Source organism: Nerophis ophidion, linkage group LG09, assembly GCF_033978795.1.
Source record: "Nerophis ophidion isolate RoL-2023_Sa linkage group LG09, RoL_Noph_v1.0, whole genome shotgun sequence".
In the NCBI taxonomy this organism is placed as follows: domain Eukaryota; kingdom Metazoa; phylum Chordata; class Actinopteri; order Syngnathiformes; family Syngnathidae; genus Nerophis; species Nerophis ophidion.
The window spans coordinates 24,554,267-24,569,124 of record NC_084619.1 but is presented as its reverse complement, the minus strand read 5'-3'; the positions used below and the strand labels follow the sequence as shown (position 1 = coordinate 24,569,124).

The 14,858-nt window shown below is 38.9% G+C and overlaps 1 protein-coding gene across 2 annotated transcripts in view; it reads left to right on the top strand.

The window, feature by feature from the left end:
* Positions 1-9,232, top strand: part of LOC133559170 (guanine nucleotide-binding protein G(I)/G(S)/G(O) subunit gamma-4) — a 28,128-nt gene extending 18,896 nt beyond the window's left edge. For both annotated transcript variants that reach the window (XM_061910634.1, XM_061910633.1), the window contains one exon: positions 7,654-9,232. In XM_061910634.1, the coding sequence (XP_061766618.1) occupies positions 7,654-7,782 (129 nt within the window). In that variant the 3' untranslated portion in view covers positions 7,783-9,232. The remainder of the gene's footprint in view (positions 1-7,653) is intronic.
* Positions 9,233-14,858: the final 5,626 nt, after the last annotated feature.

The following is a 14,858-nucleotide window of genomic DNA, read 5'->3' as shown; positions in this document are numbered from 1 at the left end:
CTGTTAAAAAGTCTTTTTTGCTGTCAAAATATCTTATTTTGTTTATTAAAAACAATTTAGATAGGGTTAAACAGCTCTTGAAAGAAATGCTTCAAAGAGTCATAAATCCTATCTCTATTAGTCACGTAACTTTAGGTGTAAATTATTCTCATCCTATCATTGTTGTGTGATATAGACCAGTGGTTCTCAACCTTTTTTCAGAGATGTACCCCCTTTGAATATTTTTTTTAATTCAAGTACCCCCTAATCAGAGCGAAGCATTTTTGGTTGAAAAAAAGAGATAAAGAAGTAAAATACAGCACTATGTCATCAGTTTCTGATTTATTAAATTGTATAACAGTGCAAAATATTGCTCTTTTGTAGTGGTCTTTCTTGAACTATTTTGAAAAAAAGTTACAAAAATAACTAAAAACTTGTTGAAAAATAAACAAGTGATTCATTTATAAATAAATATTTCTACACGTAGAAGTAATCATCAACTTTTAAAGTGCCCTCTTTGGGGATTGTAATAGAGACCCATCTGGATTCATCAACTTAATTCTAAACATTTCTTCACAATAAATGAAATATTTAACATCAATATTTGTGTCCACTCACTCATTTGTTGAACTACTCACACACCCATTCATCCATCTGTCAATGAATGAATGCATCCAATTGAGAGAGAATCTTCTGTTTGTATGACTGCTGGTTGCGCAAAATAATAATACACCATGAATAGAATGGAAATTGTATGCATTTTTTTACTTTTATTTTTTATTTCCGTCTCATGTGGCGACATGGCGTAGCGGGTAGAGCAGCCGTGCCAGAAACCTGAGGGTTGCAGGTTCGCTTCCCACCTATTGACATCCAAATCGCTGCCGTTGTGTCCTTGGGTAGGACACTTCACCCTTGCCCCCGGTGCCGCTCACACTGGTGAATGAATGATGAATGAATGATTGGTGGTGGTCGGAGGGGCCGTAGGCCCAAACTGGCAGCCACGCTTCCGTCAGTCTACCCCAGGGCAGCTGTGGCTACATATGTAGCTTACCACTACCAGGTGTAAATGAATGATGGGTTCCCACTTCTCTGTGAGCGCTTTGAGTATCTGATTATAGAAAAGCGCGATATAAATCTAATCCATTATTATTATGATTATTATTATGTCTCCTGCTAACTCAGATAAGTAAATGTTTATTATTTATTTAATCAAGTAGCTTGTGAAGCTGAGTGCATCTGTGAATGAAAGCAGAATAAAGAGCAGAGACTGACGCGGTAGGGAAGCGGTGTTGTCAGTGTCTGCTGGTTCTGTAGATTTAATTAAGGGACGTGACAACTCGGAGTGTGTATCAGTGACAAGAGCGGCAGCTCATTCAGGGACCTTCTCATTAATCGCTCAATCAGCTAAAGGAACATGAACTGTGTTAATTGCAAGGACTCTCTGTGCATCGTGGGACTGTAGTGTAATTACAGCCAGTCTGGGCACTAACCACACACACACACACACACACACACTGTCTTTCTCAACAGAAAACCTACCTACATTTGCACTATAATTCACTTTGATTATCAGAGTAATTATGCAGTTTATCCTTATCGTAATGAATGTCTTTGTTATTATTCTCATCTGTGCAGACTTGAGTACTGTCACGATAACTAAATAAGGTCATCTGGAGGAGAGTATTGAACAATAACTACTATTAGTAACATTAGGACCACCCCGAAATAGTATGAACATTTCAGCGAAAAGCCACACTAACTACAGTAGTTTTATAAAGTAATGTAATAATACAGGGTTTCTCATAAACTGCCAAGATACCTGTGGCGGTGAGGGCGTGGTCACCAGGACGTAATCGAGTAATTTGCCATGATGATATGATTTTCTTTAAAAAAGCTAAAAAAATGTAAGCCTACATTTAAAACAAATCTGTTATTATGAATTAGTATTAAAAAAATGTTTTATCGTTTTGCTGTATTCCCAATTGTTGCTCTTCGTTAAGATTTTTTCAAGTTTTTCCAGACTTTTAATGACTTTATTTTGTTCAGTTAAAAACAACTAGCAACAAATCGAGTATCTTTTGGTGTTATTATAGAATATACTCGGGCTTAGAGACTCTTAATTTCTGTCCTTCGATGTCCTTGACGAAAAGCTAGCCGCGGCGAGCGTGACGTCACTTTTGCTTGGCGCTGTTACTCTAGTTGAACTTTCTCTTCTTAAAAGCCGCCACTGTCCTCTGAATATTTGCACATTTTGTATATGGCTATCCACAAGTATATCTGCATTATATATGAAAATTAAATTGACATTGCAGACATGCTGACAACGCTCTAGACCAGTGGTTCTTAATCTTGTCGGAGGTCATACTTGCCAACCCTCCCGATTTTCCCAGGAGACTCCCGAATTTCAGTGCCCCTCCTGAAAATCTCCCGGGGCAACCATTCTCCCGAATTTCTCCCGATTTCCACCCAGACAACATTACCGGGGGCATGCCTTAAAGGCACTACCTTAGCGTACTCTACAACCTGTCGTCACGTCTGCTATTCCTCCATACAAACAGCGTGCCAGCACAGTCACATAATATATACAGCTTTTACACACACATAAGTGAATGCAAGGCATGCTTAGTCAACAGCCATGCAGGTCACACTGAGGGTGGCCGTATAAACAACTTTAACACTGTTACAAATATGCGCCACACTGTGAACCCACACAAAACAAGAAAGACAAACACATTTCGGGAGAACATCCACACCGTAACACAACATAAACACAACAGAACAAATACCCAGAATCCGTTGCACCACTAACTCTTCCACGAAGCTACAATATACACCCCCCCACCACACACAATCCCCCGCTACCACCAAACCCCGCCCCACAAAATGAACCAAGGATGAACATCACCTTGTTCAAAGAACAAAACCAACACAGTGCATGAACTCACAAAAAGTTACACACCTGCAAATCAGTTTGACTTCTGCTGTTGCCGTATCCATAATTTGCCGATAGAGAGAAGTTTTTATGTACACGATGAGTCTGGTGTGGCTTGACCTCTGCGGCAAAGGCTCCACCGAACCTCTGAGGCCGATTCACCGAACCCTTAGGGTTCGATCGAACCCAGGTTAAGAACCTCTGCTCTAGACTAGTGGTTCTCAAATGGGGGTACACGTACCCCTGGGGTTACTTGAAGGTATGCCAAGGGGTACGTGAGATTTTTAAAAAATATTGTAAAAATAGCAACAATTCAAAAATCCTTTATTGAATAATAAATACTTCAACAAAATATGGATGTAAGTTCATAAACTGTGGAAAGAAATGCAAAAATGCAATATTCAGTGTTGACAGCTCTATTTTTTTGTGGACATGTTCCATAAATATTGATGTTAAAGATTTCTTTTTTTGTGGAGAAATGTTTAGAATTAAGTTCATGAATCCAGATGGATCTCTATTACAATCCCCAAAGAGGGCACTTTAAGTTGGTGATTACTTTTATGTGTAGAAATCTTTACTTATAATTGAATCAGCTGTTTATTTTTCAACAAGTTTTTAGTTATTTTTATATCTTTTTTTTCCAAATAATTTAAGAAAACCACTGCAAATGAGCAATATTTTGCACTGTTATACAATGAAATAAAACAGAAACTGATGACATAGTGCTGCATTTTACTTCTTAATCTCTTTTTTTCAACCAAAATGGCTTTGCTCTGATTGGGGGTACTTGAATAAAAAAATGTTCACACGGGGTACATCACTGAAAAAAGGTTGAGAACCACTGTTTTAGACCAGTGGTTCTCAAATGGGGGTACGCGTTCCCCTGGGGGTACTTGAAGGTATGCCAAGGGGTACGTGAGATTTATTTAAATTATTCTAAAAATAGCAACAATTCAAAAATCATTTATAAATATATTTATTGAATAATACTTCAACAAAATATGAATGTAAAAATTAAGTTCATTAATCCAGATGGATCTCTATTACAATCCCCAAACAGGGCACTTTAAGTTGATGATTACTTTTTATGTGAAGAATTTGTTATTTACAATTGAATCACTTGTTTATTTTTCAACAAGACCACTACAAATGAGCAATATTTTGCACTGTTATACAATTTCATAAATCAGAAACTGATGACATAGTGCTGTATTTTATTTCATCTCTTTTTTCACCAAAAATGCTTAGCTCTGACTAGGGGGTAATTGAATTAAAAAAAAAATTCACAGCGGGTACATCACTGAAAAAAGGTTGAGAACCACTGCTCTAGACAGTCACAATGGCGTGTGTTTTATTTACATCCGGTTTCGGTTGCAAGATACATACTGTAACGACAAGCCAGTGTTAATGTCTTATGTGTGTGTAAGGTTTGGATTTGATGTCAGTTTTTCCCACTGTCACAAACACACCATCCGTGCCTGAAAGGTGATTGGTGGAGAATGAGGAAGTGTTGTTGTGTGTCCGGGGAAGCGCGGACTCACAAGACAAAAGTGTTTGCACAGGAGGTAAAGCCTGTTAGAATTGTGCCGTTTGTCATAAGATTGGTAAAACAATTGTAATATTACCAGTTTATTTTCATAAAAGCAGATTACAATGACATGTACTCACATATTAAGAGTAGTTTATGCATTAACCTATAAAAACTATACCCGCAAAACGAAATGTTTTTTGTCTAACATTACAACTTTTTTCCTTGTAGCATCACAACTTCACTGCTTTTTAATAAGTTATCATTTCATTGTCATAAAATTTGATTAAGATGAATTCCCTAAAATATTTTGACTTAATACTGGGAACAATTTAAAGTAACACTTTTGTAAAATAATAAATATTGTAAATGTTCATAATTTACGTGTTTTTTCTCACGTTATTCCCCTAATATTGCAACATCTTAACTAGGGTTGCGAATCTTTGGGTGTCCCACGAATCGATTCAATATCGATTCTTGGTGTCGCGATTCGATTAAAAATCTTTTTTTTTTTTTTTTTCGATTCAACGCGATTCTTGATTCAAAAACGATATTTTTCCGATTCAAAACGATTCTTTATTCATTCAATACATGGGATTTCAGAAGGATCTACCCCAGTCTGCTGACATGCTAGCAGAGTAGTGGATTTTTTTAAAAAAAGCTTTTATAATTGTAAAGGACAATGTTTGATCAACTGATTGCAATAATGTAAATTTGTTTTAACTATTAAACGAACCAAAAATATGACTTATTTTATCTTTGTGAAAACATTGGACACAGTGTGTTGTCAAGCTTATGAGATGCGATGCAAGTGTAAGTCACTGTGACACTATTGTTCTTTTTTTTTATTTTTATAAATGTCTAATGATAATGTCAATGAGGGATTTTTAATCACTGCTATGCTGAAATTATAACTAATATTGATACTGTTGTTGATAATATTAATTTTTGTTTCACTACTTTTTGTTCTGTCGTGTTTGTGTCTTCTCAATTGCTCTGTTTATTGCAGTTCTGAGTGTTGCTGGCTCAGGTTTGGTTTTGGAATTGGATTGCATCGTTATGGTATTGTTGTGTAATGTTTTGTTGGATTAAATAAAAATAAAAAAATTGATTTAAAAAAAATCGATTTTTATAAAAATGACAATCGATTCTGAATCGCACAACGTGAGAATCGCGATTCAAATTCGAATAAATTTTTTACCACACCCCTAATCTAACTTAATATTACCACTTTACAAAATTCTTCTCATGCTATGACTATTTTGTTTCACAAAAAGTAAACAAAAAATAGTACAAAAGAAAACTTTATTGTACTATTAGATTGTCTTGTTATACAGTGATACATTGTTGCTGTGAAGTCCCTCATGTCTTTTTTCCCAAGTCCCTCTATTGTCCCAAACAGTCTTTCTTCATTTGTTAACATTTCATATTGATTTTCTTCTGCCCTGCCTTGGATATACAAAGGAAAAAGTTGTGAAAATGTCACCTATTACCATTATACAATGACATGCGCTGCAACCAAAATAATGGAACGATCTGTCTATCTGTGTTGGCCCTGCAATGAGTTGGCGACTTGTCCAGGGTGTACACCGCCTTCCGCCCGAATGCAGCTCAGATAGGCTCCGGCGACCCTGAAAGGGACAAGCGGTAGTAATTGGATGAATGGATCTTAATGATCAGTTTTGATTGAAAATGTCAGGGAGAAATTAATTTACCAATATGTTATTGTGGTTGCAGTGGCACAGGCTTTCCTACATCGCGCTGAAAACTGTTTTGTAATATTGCGACCCGCTCATGCACCTTAATGAGGTAACCCAAAGGTTAGAAACAGCTCTCAGCATAATGCAGTGCACTTCTCCTCCACTCACAATGAAGATATTGTTAAATCAATACCACTCCCACGATGTCAATCACAAGTGAGTAGTAGCACTGCGTCTTTAATTTTTTACAGCACCCCTTTTCCACTTGTTATCCATTGCACACAGTGTTAGTAGATCACACGCAATATAGTGCCAGTTTTTTAACGGAGTTTAGCACTTATTTGGTAACTTAATACATCAGACGCATAGTGTTTACGTGGTTGTACTCAGCCCAGCTTCCAGAAAATCAGATGTCTGTGTTCTCCATGTAGATCATTAAGATACGGTCATCACGCTAATGCAACTGCTCTTCTCCATTTGCGAGTGGAACCTTGCCTTTATTTCCACTCTGAGCACTCTGCAACATCTAAAGTCATTTTTCCACTTAGAACAAAGCCTCTAGGCAAACAAAGCATGTTTTAAAGTTTGATATTCTCCTCAGACCACGTTAAAGGATGAAACAAATAATGCCCCAATGGACACAAGGTCAGATACACGTGCACAATCTAAAGAGCTGTTTAAAAAATTCTGTTGTCTGAAAGATAACACAGTTGTACCTCAACTTACAAGCTTAATTGGTTCTGTGGCGTCGCTCTTGAGTCAAAACACTTGTATCTCAAATCAACCTCTCCCATTGAAATTAATTTAATTGGTGCTTCCCCCCGTCAAGAAGCACACCTAAAAATGCTGAGAAAATCCCTCAATTTAAGGTATTGTCATTTCGTAAAGTTTATTTTGTTAGATTTGTTAAATTGATTGCTTTTTGGGGTCAAGGTTACACAACACCTACAGTAGGGAAGGTATTCATGTGGCCTCGTTTTTGGGTGGATCTGGGGTTATGCATTTTTCAATGCAGTCTACTGAAAAAGATGGAACAGGCATAACAACTGACGCTGTGGCCATAAAACACATTTTAAGATATTCAAAACTCTACTGCCATCTGGCAGTTAAAGTGGATAGCGCACCACTACCTCCCCCTATTTTGTCACGTTTCATGTGTCAGGCAAACCGCAACTAATGATGTCATCATGCATACAGTAGGAATCCCCTTGCTACTGTAAAACCTTGATAAACAAATGTGTGAACCTACAAGCTGATGCGATGGTATACCTCAAAACGTTGTTGCTGCGACTTTGTGAAAAAGCAGCTGCCAAATCAGGCATTTTGGGCCGCAACAATCACACAAAAAAAATCCAGTGAAATCCTGGGTGGACTAAGTTACTGGTGAACAATGGAGCAGATCCAACAGCTTTATTAAAGTCTACCAATTTCACAGAAAAAAAAGACAAATTTGTGCTATATTTCTGAGGTTGTCTTCTATGCAGGCCATAACTTTGCCTGTCTGTTGTCAACAGGTGTCCAAAGCCGCCGCAGACCTGATGGCATACTGCGACGCCCACATACGCGAGGACCCTCTCATCGTGCCCGTACCCGCCTCCGAGAACCCGTTCCGGGAGAAGAAGTTCTTCTGCGCCATCCTCTGATGAGCTGCATGCCGAGCGCCACAGGCTGCAGGCGCGCCGTCGCCTGGCTTCTCTGTTTTCACCGCACCTGAAGCCACTTGCCGTGGGCGTCCAGTTGAGTGTAACCAGGTGGACACTGGTGTTGGTCGGCGAGATTCCGTGGGCGGGGGGAGCCCGGTCTCATGTCTTGTTCAATAGGTTTGTTATTGCTTTGTTATTAGAGAACAACCTTGCTCAGTGCTTCATGAGATGAGAGGTGTTTGGTTGTTTTTTCGAAGCTTTTATTGTGCTAGATCTGAACATGCCTCAGGAAACAGACATGTGCCCAGTACATCCTCCATCTCTGTATGGTGTTGAACATCCGTAGTGCCTTTCAGTGAGCAAGCTTTAAGTATTTGCACTGAAAGCTACAACGTGACATTTCACTGCTTCCACTAATGAAAAATTGGAGTAAAGAGTCCAAACCGCCATCCAAGTCACTTCTGCAGTGATTCGAAAGCTCATCTGTTTGTTGAAGCGTCACAGCATCACTGTGCAAGCCTTTTGCTCCAAATTAGCTCATAAACCTTCTCAGCCGCCATCCTGATGCTTTTTCTGTACCCGTGTTGTTTACTTCCATTTAAGCTTCTGATTAGAATACTTTCTTAAGTTCCAGGCCACGGTGTGTTTGCTGGGCATGTTTCCTGAGTGAATGGCGCAGCCTTTGACGCCGAAACAGAGGCGTGCATGTTCCTCTGCTCCTTCTTCAGTAAGTCTTTTCCGTGCCAATCCCTGTGAGAGCCGTGTCACCGCCACACCGGGCTGGGCACACTTTTCAAAATGTTTTTCGGGTTCTAGGGAAGAAAAAGCACACTGTCGAGACATCTCCTTTACATGGTATTTAAATAGCATTTACACATTTTTATGATGAATTGTCAACGATGGTTTGTTAATATAGTTATTATCAGTAGTTATTCTTGAATATGTGTTGCACAGCACTGACTGCTACATGGCGTTTAGTGCTACTACGCTTGTACAATAGTGGAAATGATGTACAAATCATCCAGTTATATGTGAGTATTTTATAAAAAAAAAAAAAAAAACATCTGTGAAATTTAAGGTCATTGCCTCCTGGTGCTTGAAGATCAATCTTTTTCAATTAATTTCAGGATATTTCTTTATATACGGCTTTGCGGTTCCCTCGCTGATTTCTTAGGATGGTGCCAAATTTGAAACAATAAATTTAACAGCTGAAGAGGAAATTTGCATGATTTTATTTGTAAAAGAATTGGCTAGTTGCTGACTTTCCAGGAGGCCTCTCTCTGCACATTGCATCACGCTGGAGGTCTGACATGTTGACAATGTGCAGCTGTATTCTCTTAGTTCAATCGTTATATTGTTTTTTGTAAAAAAAATAATTAAAAAATACTGCGTTTAATTTGCAAACTTTGTAAATCCTATGATGGACGAATGAATTAAAGAAATAAATATATCCAAGGTGCCTCATTTCTCCCAATGTCAATTTTATGACAAGATTCTGAAGGTGATGTAAACATGCATTCTATCAAACGGCCACAAGAGGGAGACTCCAAAAGAAACATTTAAATGGGATCAGATTTTGAATCATCAGTAGAGAGAATTGTACAGGACTTAGTGCGTCTGCCTCACAATAAGAAGGTCCTGGGTTCGATCCTGAGCTCGGTTCTTTTCTGTGTAGAGTTTGCTTGTTCTCCCCGTGACTATGTGGGTTCCCTCCGGGTACTCCGGCTTCCTCCCACATCCAAAGACATGCACCTGATGATTGGAAACACTAAATTGGCCCTAGTGTGTGAATGTTGTTTGTTTATCTGTGTTGGCCCTGCGATGAGGTGGCGACTTGTTCAGGGTGTACGCCGCCTTCTGCTAAAATGCAGCTGGGATAGGCTCCAGCTCCCCCCGTGACCCCAAAATGGGACAAGCGGTAGAAAATGGATGTATTCATCGTCAGGAAATGAAGGCTCCAATAGCAGCAACACCATATACAGTGCAGAACATTAACATACGATGGATCAAACAGAACACTAAACTATGGTTAAAAAATTTGAAAAGGAAACATTATTTCGCATCGTCCATGTGACACCCCTCCCTTCTAGTTGATGGTATTGGGAACAAAGGAGTTTTCAAGCCTATATCTTGTGCTGTAAATGTAATGTATTAAAAACTAAAACAACACGGATAAAGCTTGATAATAAAACACTCATAAAGCAGGAACATCCAACTAAATTTACTTCTCCCTTCACTATTATTCTTATTTTTTATATAAAGGTAAAGTCCCTACGATTGACATAAACACACTACGTGTGGTGAAATTCTGCTTTTGACCAATCCCATTGTTCACTCCCTGGGAGGTGAGGGGAGCAGTGAGCAGCTGCGCTCGGGAATCATTTGGTGATTTAACCCCCAATTCCGACCCTTGATGCTGAGTGCCAAGCAGTGCCATTGGGTCCCATTTTTTTTGTAGTCGTTTGGGTTTGAACTAACGGCCTCCCAGTCTCAGGGCGGACACTCTAACCACAAGGCCACTGAGCTGGTATATTATGGAGAACCAGCGTTCTTTACAGTAGATATTTGATTTTGGTCCGTTTATTTTGTCCTAATTATAGGAGTGCTCAAGGATAGTTTCAAGACAGCACACTGGTGTTTTTAAGAATCTGCTGCAAAAATGTTAAGTCTTTCACAAGTTTTAGTAACAGTACTCACAGCCCACTAGTTTAATAGGCCAAATGCTAAAAAAGATAAGACCTAAAATGAAACTACTGGTATGAAAGAGGTTGAACATACTGACTGCTTCTTAAGTCAAATAAATATATATATATATATATATATTTTTTTTTTTTTTTTTAAAGCTGCTGCAAGACCTTATGAATCACATTATAAAAAAATATATATATATATAAAAACTAAAAAGGAGAGGATTTAAAAGAACGTCTGAGTTTGAGGAACGCCTTAAATTATGTAAATCTCAAGTTTGGACCACATTGTTGTAGGGTTGTACGGTATACCGGTATTAATATAGTACCGCGATACTAATGAATCCTATTCAGTACTATTCCGCCTCTGAAAAGTATCAGTCCACCCCCAAACGCCATTGGTGGATCTACACCTAACATCCACTGTAATGATACCAAGTACAGGAGCGTATCTAGTCAATACTAGAATGATTACGTCAATATTTTTTGGCATCACAACATCTTTGGTTTCTTTTAAATGTATATTATGTTTATAAAGTCAGGAAATATGTTCCTGGACACATGAGGACTTTGAATATGACCAATGTATGATTCTGTAACTACTTGATATCGGATTAATACCCAAATTTGTGGTATCACCCAAAATGTATGTAAAGTATCCAAACAACAGAAGAATAAGTTATTATTACATTTTAAGAGAAGTGTAGATAGAACATGTTAAAAGAGAAAGTAAGCAGATATTAAAAGTAAATGAACAAGTATATTAATAATTAATTTTCTACCACTTGTCCTTAAAGGCCTACTGAAATGAGATGTTCTCATTCAAACGGGGATAGCAGGTCCATTCTATGTGTCATACTTGATCATTTCGCGATATTGCCATATTTTTGCTGAAAGGATTTAGTAGAGAACATCCACAAGGATGCCGCAAACTCCACAGATCTCCGGTAAGAGGCAACTTTTTAACACAATTTTCTCACCAAAACCTGCCGGTTGACAAGTGGTCGGGAACCATGTTCGCTTGACCGCTCTGATCCATAGTAAAGCTTCACCTCCGGGAATTTTAAACAAGGAATCACCGTGTGTTTGTGTGGCTAAAGGCTAAAGTTTCCCAAATCCATCTACCTACTTTGACTTCTCCATTATTAATTGAACAAATTGCAAAAGATTCAGCAACACAGATGTCCAGAATACTGTGTAATTGCGCGATGAAAAGAGACTACTTTTAGCCGCAAATGGTGCTGCGCTAATATTTCCTAACAGTCCGTGATGTCACGCGCACGCGTCATCATTCCGCGACTTTTTCAACAAGAAACTCCGCTGGAAATTTAAAATTGCAATTTAGTAAACTAAACCGGCCGTATTAGCATGTGTTGCAGTGTTAATATTTCATCATTGATATATAAACTATCAGACTGCGTGGTCGGTAGTAGTGGGTTTCAGTAGGCCTTTAATAATGTTGACAAAATAATACAATGATAAATGACACTATGTTACTGCATACGTCAGCAGACGTATTAGGAGCCTTTGTTTGTTTACTTACTACTAAAAGATAAGTTGTCTTGTATGTTCACTCTTTTATTTAAGGACAAACTTGCAATAAGAAACATATGTTTAATGTACCCTAGGATTATTTGTAAAAATAAAGCCAATAATGCAATTTTTTGTGGTCCCCTTTATTTAGAAAAAGCACCAAAAAGTATCGAAATAGTTTTAGTACCGGTACCAAAGTATTGGTATCGGGGCAACACTTAAACAATAGATTGTTGTATGCTTACTAGCAAGATTAAAGGCCTACTGAAATTAGATTTTCTTATATAAACGGGGATAGCAGGTCCATTCTATGTGTCATACTTGATCATTTCGCGATATTGCCATATTTTTGCTGAAAGGATTTAGTAGAGAACATCCACGATAAAGTTCGCAACTGGAGAAAAAGCCCTGCCTCTACCGGAAGTCGCAGACGCTGACGTCACCCGTGTGATGGCTCCTCACATATTCACATTGTTTTTAATGGGAGCCTCCAACAAAAAGTGCTATTCAGACACAGAAAACGACAATTTCCCCATTAATTTGAGCAAGGATGAAAGATTCGTCTTTGAGGATATTGATAGCGACGGACTAGAAAAAAAAATGAAAAAAGTTGATTGCATTGGCACGGATTCCGATGTTTTTAGACACATTTTACTAGGATAATTCTGGGAAATCCCTTATCTTTCTATTGTGTTGCTAGTGTTTTAATGAGTTTAACAGTACCTGATAGTCAGAAGTGTACGTCCACGGCCGGTTGTTGACGCGCACTGTCTCAGGGAAGTCAACGGCAGCTGTACGGGAGGCAGAAGCTCAGCTGATATCCGCTCAAATTAATGGGGAAATTGTCGTTTTCTCCGTCCGAATAGCAGTTTTTGTTGGAGGCTCCCATTAAAAACAATGTGAATATGTGAGGAGCCATCACATGTGTGACGTCATCGTAGAGGCAGGGCATTTCTCTTAACACCGAAAGTTGCGAACTTTCTGGTGGATGTTCTCTACTAAATCCTTTCAGCAAAAATATGGCAATATCGCGAAATGATCAAGTATGACACATAGAATGGACCTGCTATCCCCGTCTAAATAAGAACATCTCATTTCAGTAGGCCTTTAAAGGACAAAGAAGTCCCCAATGTATTCTGATGATGGTCATGTAGTTTAACATAATAGTAACACATTTTATTAATAATAGTGAATTTTGTTTACAACACACTTAATATTTTTAGCATCTCAAGGTGCTACAGAGTCAACTGTCGGCTTTATAAAGTGAAAATGGAAGAGTTTGGGAACAACAGCAACTCAGCCGCAAAGTGGTAGGCCACGTAGACTGACAGAGAGGGGTCAGCGGATGCTGAAGCGCATAGTGCAAAGACTTTCTGCACAGTCAGTTGCTACAGAGCTCCAAACTTCATGTGACCTTCCAATTATCCCACCTACAGTACGCAGAGAGCTTCATGGAATGGGTTTCCATGGCCGAGCGGCTGTATCCAAGCCATACATCACCAAGTCCAATGCAAGGCATCGGATGCAGTGGTGTAACGTCGCCGCTGGACTCTAGAGCAGTGGCGACGCCTTCTCTGAAGTGGTGAATCACGCTTTTTCATCTGGCAATCTGATGGACGAGTCTGGGTTTGGAGGTTCCCAGGAGAACGGTACATTTCGGACTGCAACAGTTGTGGGGTTGTTTTTCAGGAGTTGGGCTTGGCCCCTTAGTTCCAGTGAAAGGAACATTAAATGTTCAAATATACCAAACATTTTGGACAATTCCATGCTCCCAACCTTGTGGGAACAGTTTGGAGCGGGGCCCTTCCTCTTCCAACATGACTTTGCACCAGTACACAAAGCAAGGTCCATAAAGACATGGATGACAGAGTCTGTTGTGGATTAACTTGACTGGCCTGCACAGAGTCCTGACCTGAACCCGGTTGAACACCTTTGGGATGATTTACTACGGAGACTGAGAGCCAGGCCTTCTTGACCAACATCAGTGTGTGACCTCAACAATGAATGCAAAGAATGGTCAAAAATTCCTACAAACACACTCCGCAACCTTGTGAACTGCCTTCCCAGAAGAGTTGAAGCTGTAATAGCTGCAAAAGGTAGACCAACATCATATTGAACTCTATGGGCTAGGAATGGGATGGCACTTCAAGTTCATACAGTGGGGCAAAAAAGTATTTAGTCAGCCACCGATTGTGCAAGTTCTCCCACTTAAAATGATGACAGAGGTCTGTAATTTTCATCATAGGTACACTTCAACTGTGAGAGACAGAATGTAAAAAAAAAAATCCAGGAATTCACATTTTAGGAATTTTAAAGAATTTATTTGTTAATTATGGTGGAAAATAAGTATTTGGTCAACTATTCAAAGCTCTCACTGATGGAAGAAGTTTTTGGCTCAAAATCTCACGATACATGGCCCCATTCATTCTTTCCTTAACATGGATCAATCGTCCTGTCCCCTTAGCAGAAAAACAGCCCCAAAGCATGATGTTTCCACCCCCATGCTTCACAGTAGGTTTGGTGTTCTTGGGATACAACTCAGTATTCTTCTTCCTCCAAACACGACGAGTTGAGTTTATACCAAAAAGTTTTATTTTGGTTTCATCTGACCACATGACATTCTCCCAATCCTCTGCTGTATCATCCTTGTATCCATTTTGGTATAAACTCAACTCGTCGTGTCTTAAAGGGGAACATTATCACCAGACCTATGTAAGCGTCAATATATACCTTGATGTTGCAGAAAAAAAGACCATATGTTTTTTTAACCAATTTCTGAACTCTAAAAGGGTGAATTTAGCGATTGAAACGCCTTTCAATTCTTCGCTGTCGAGTCAAATCAGCTCTGTTATTTTT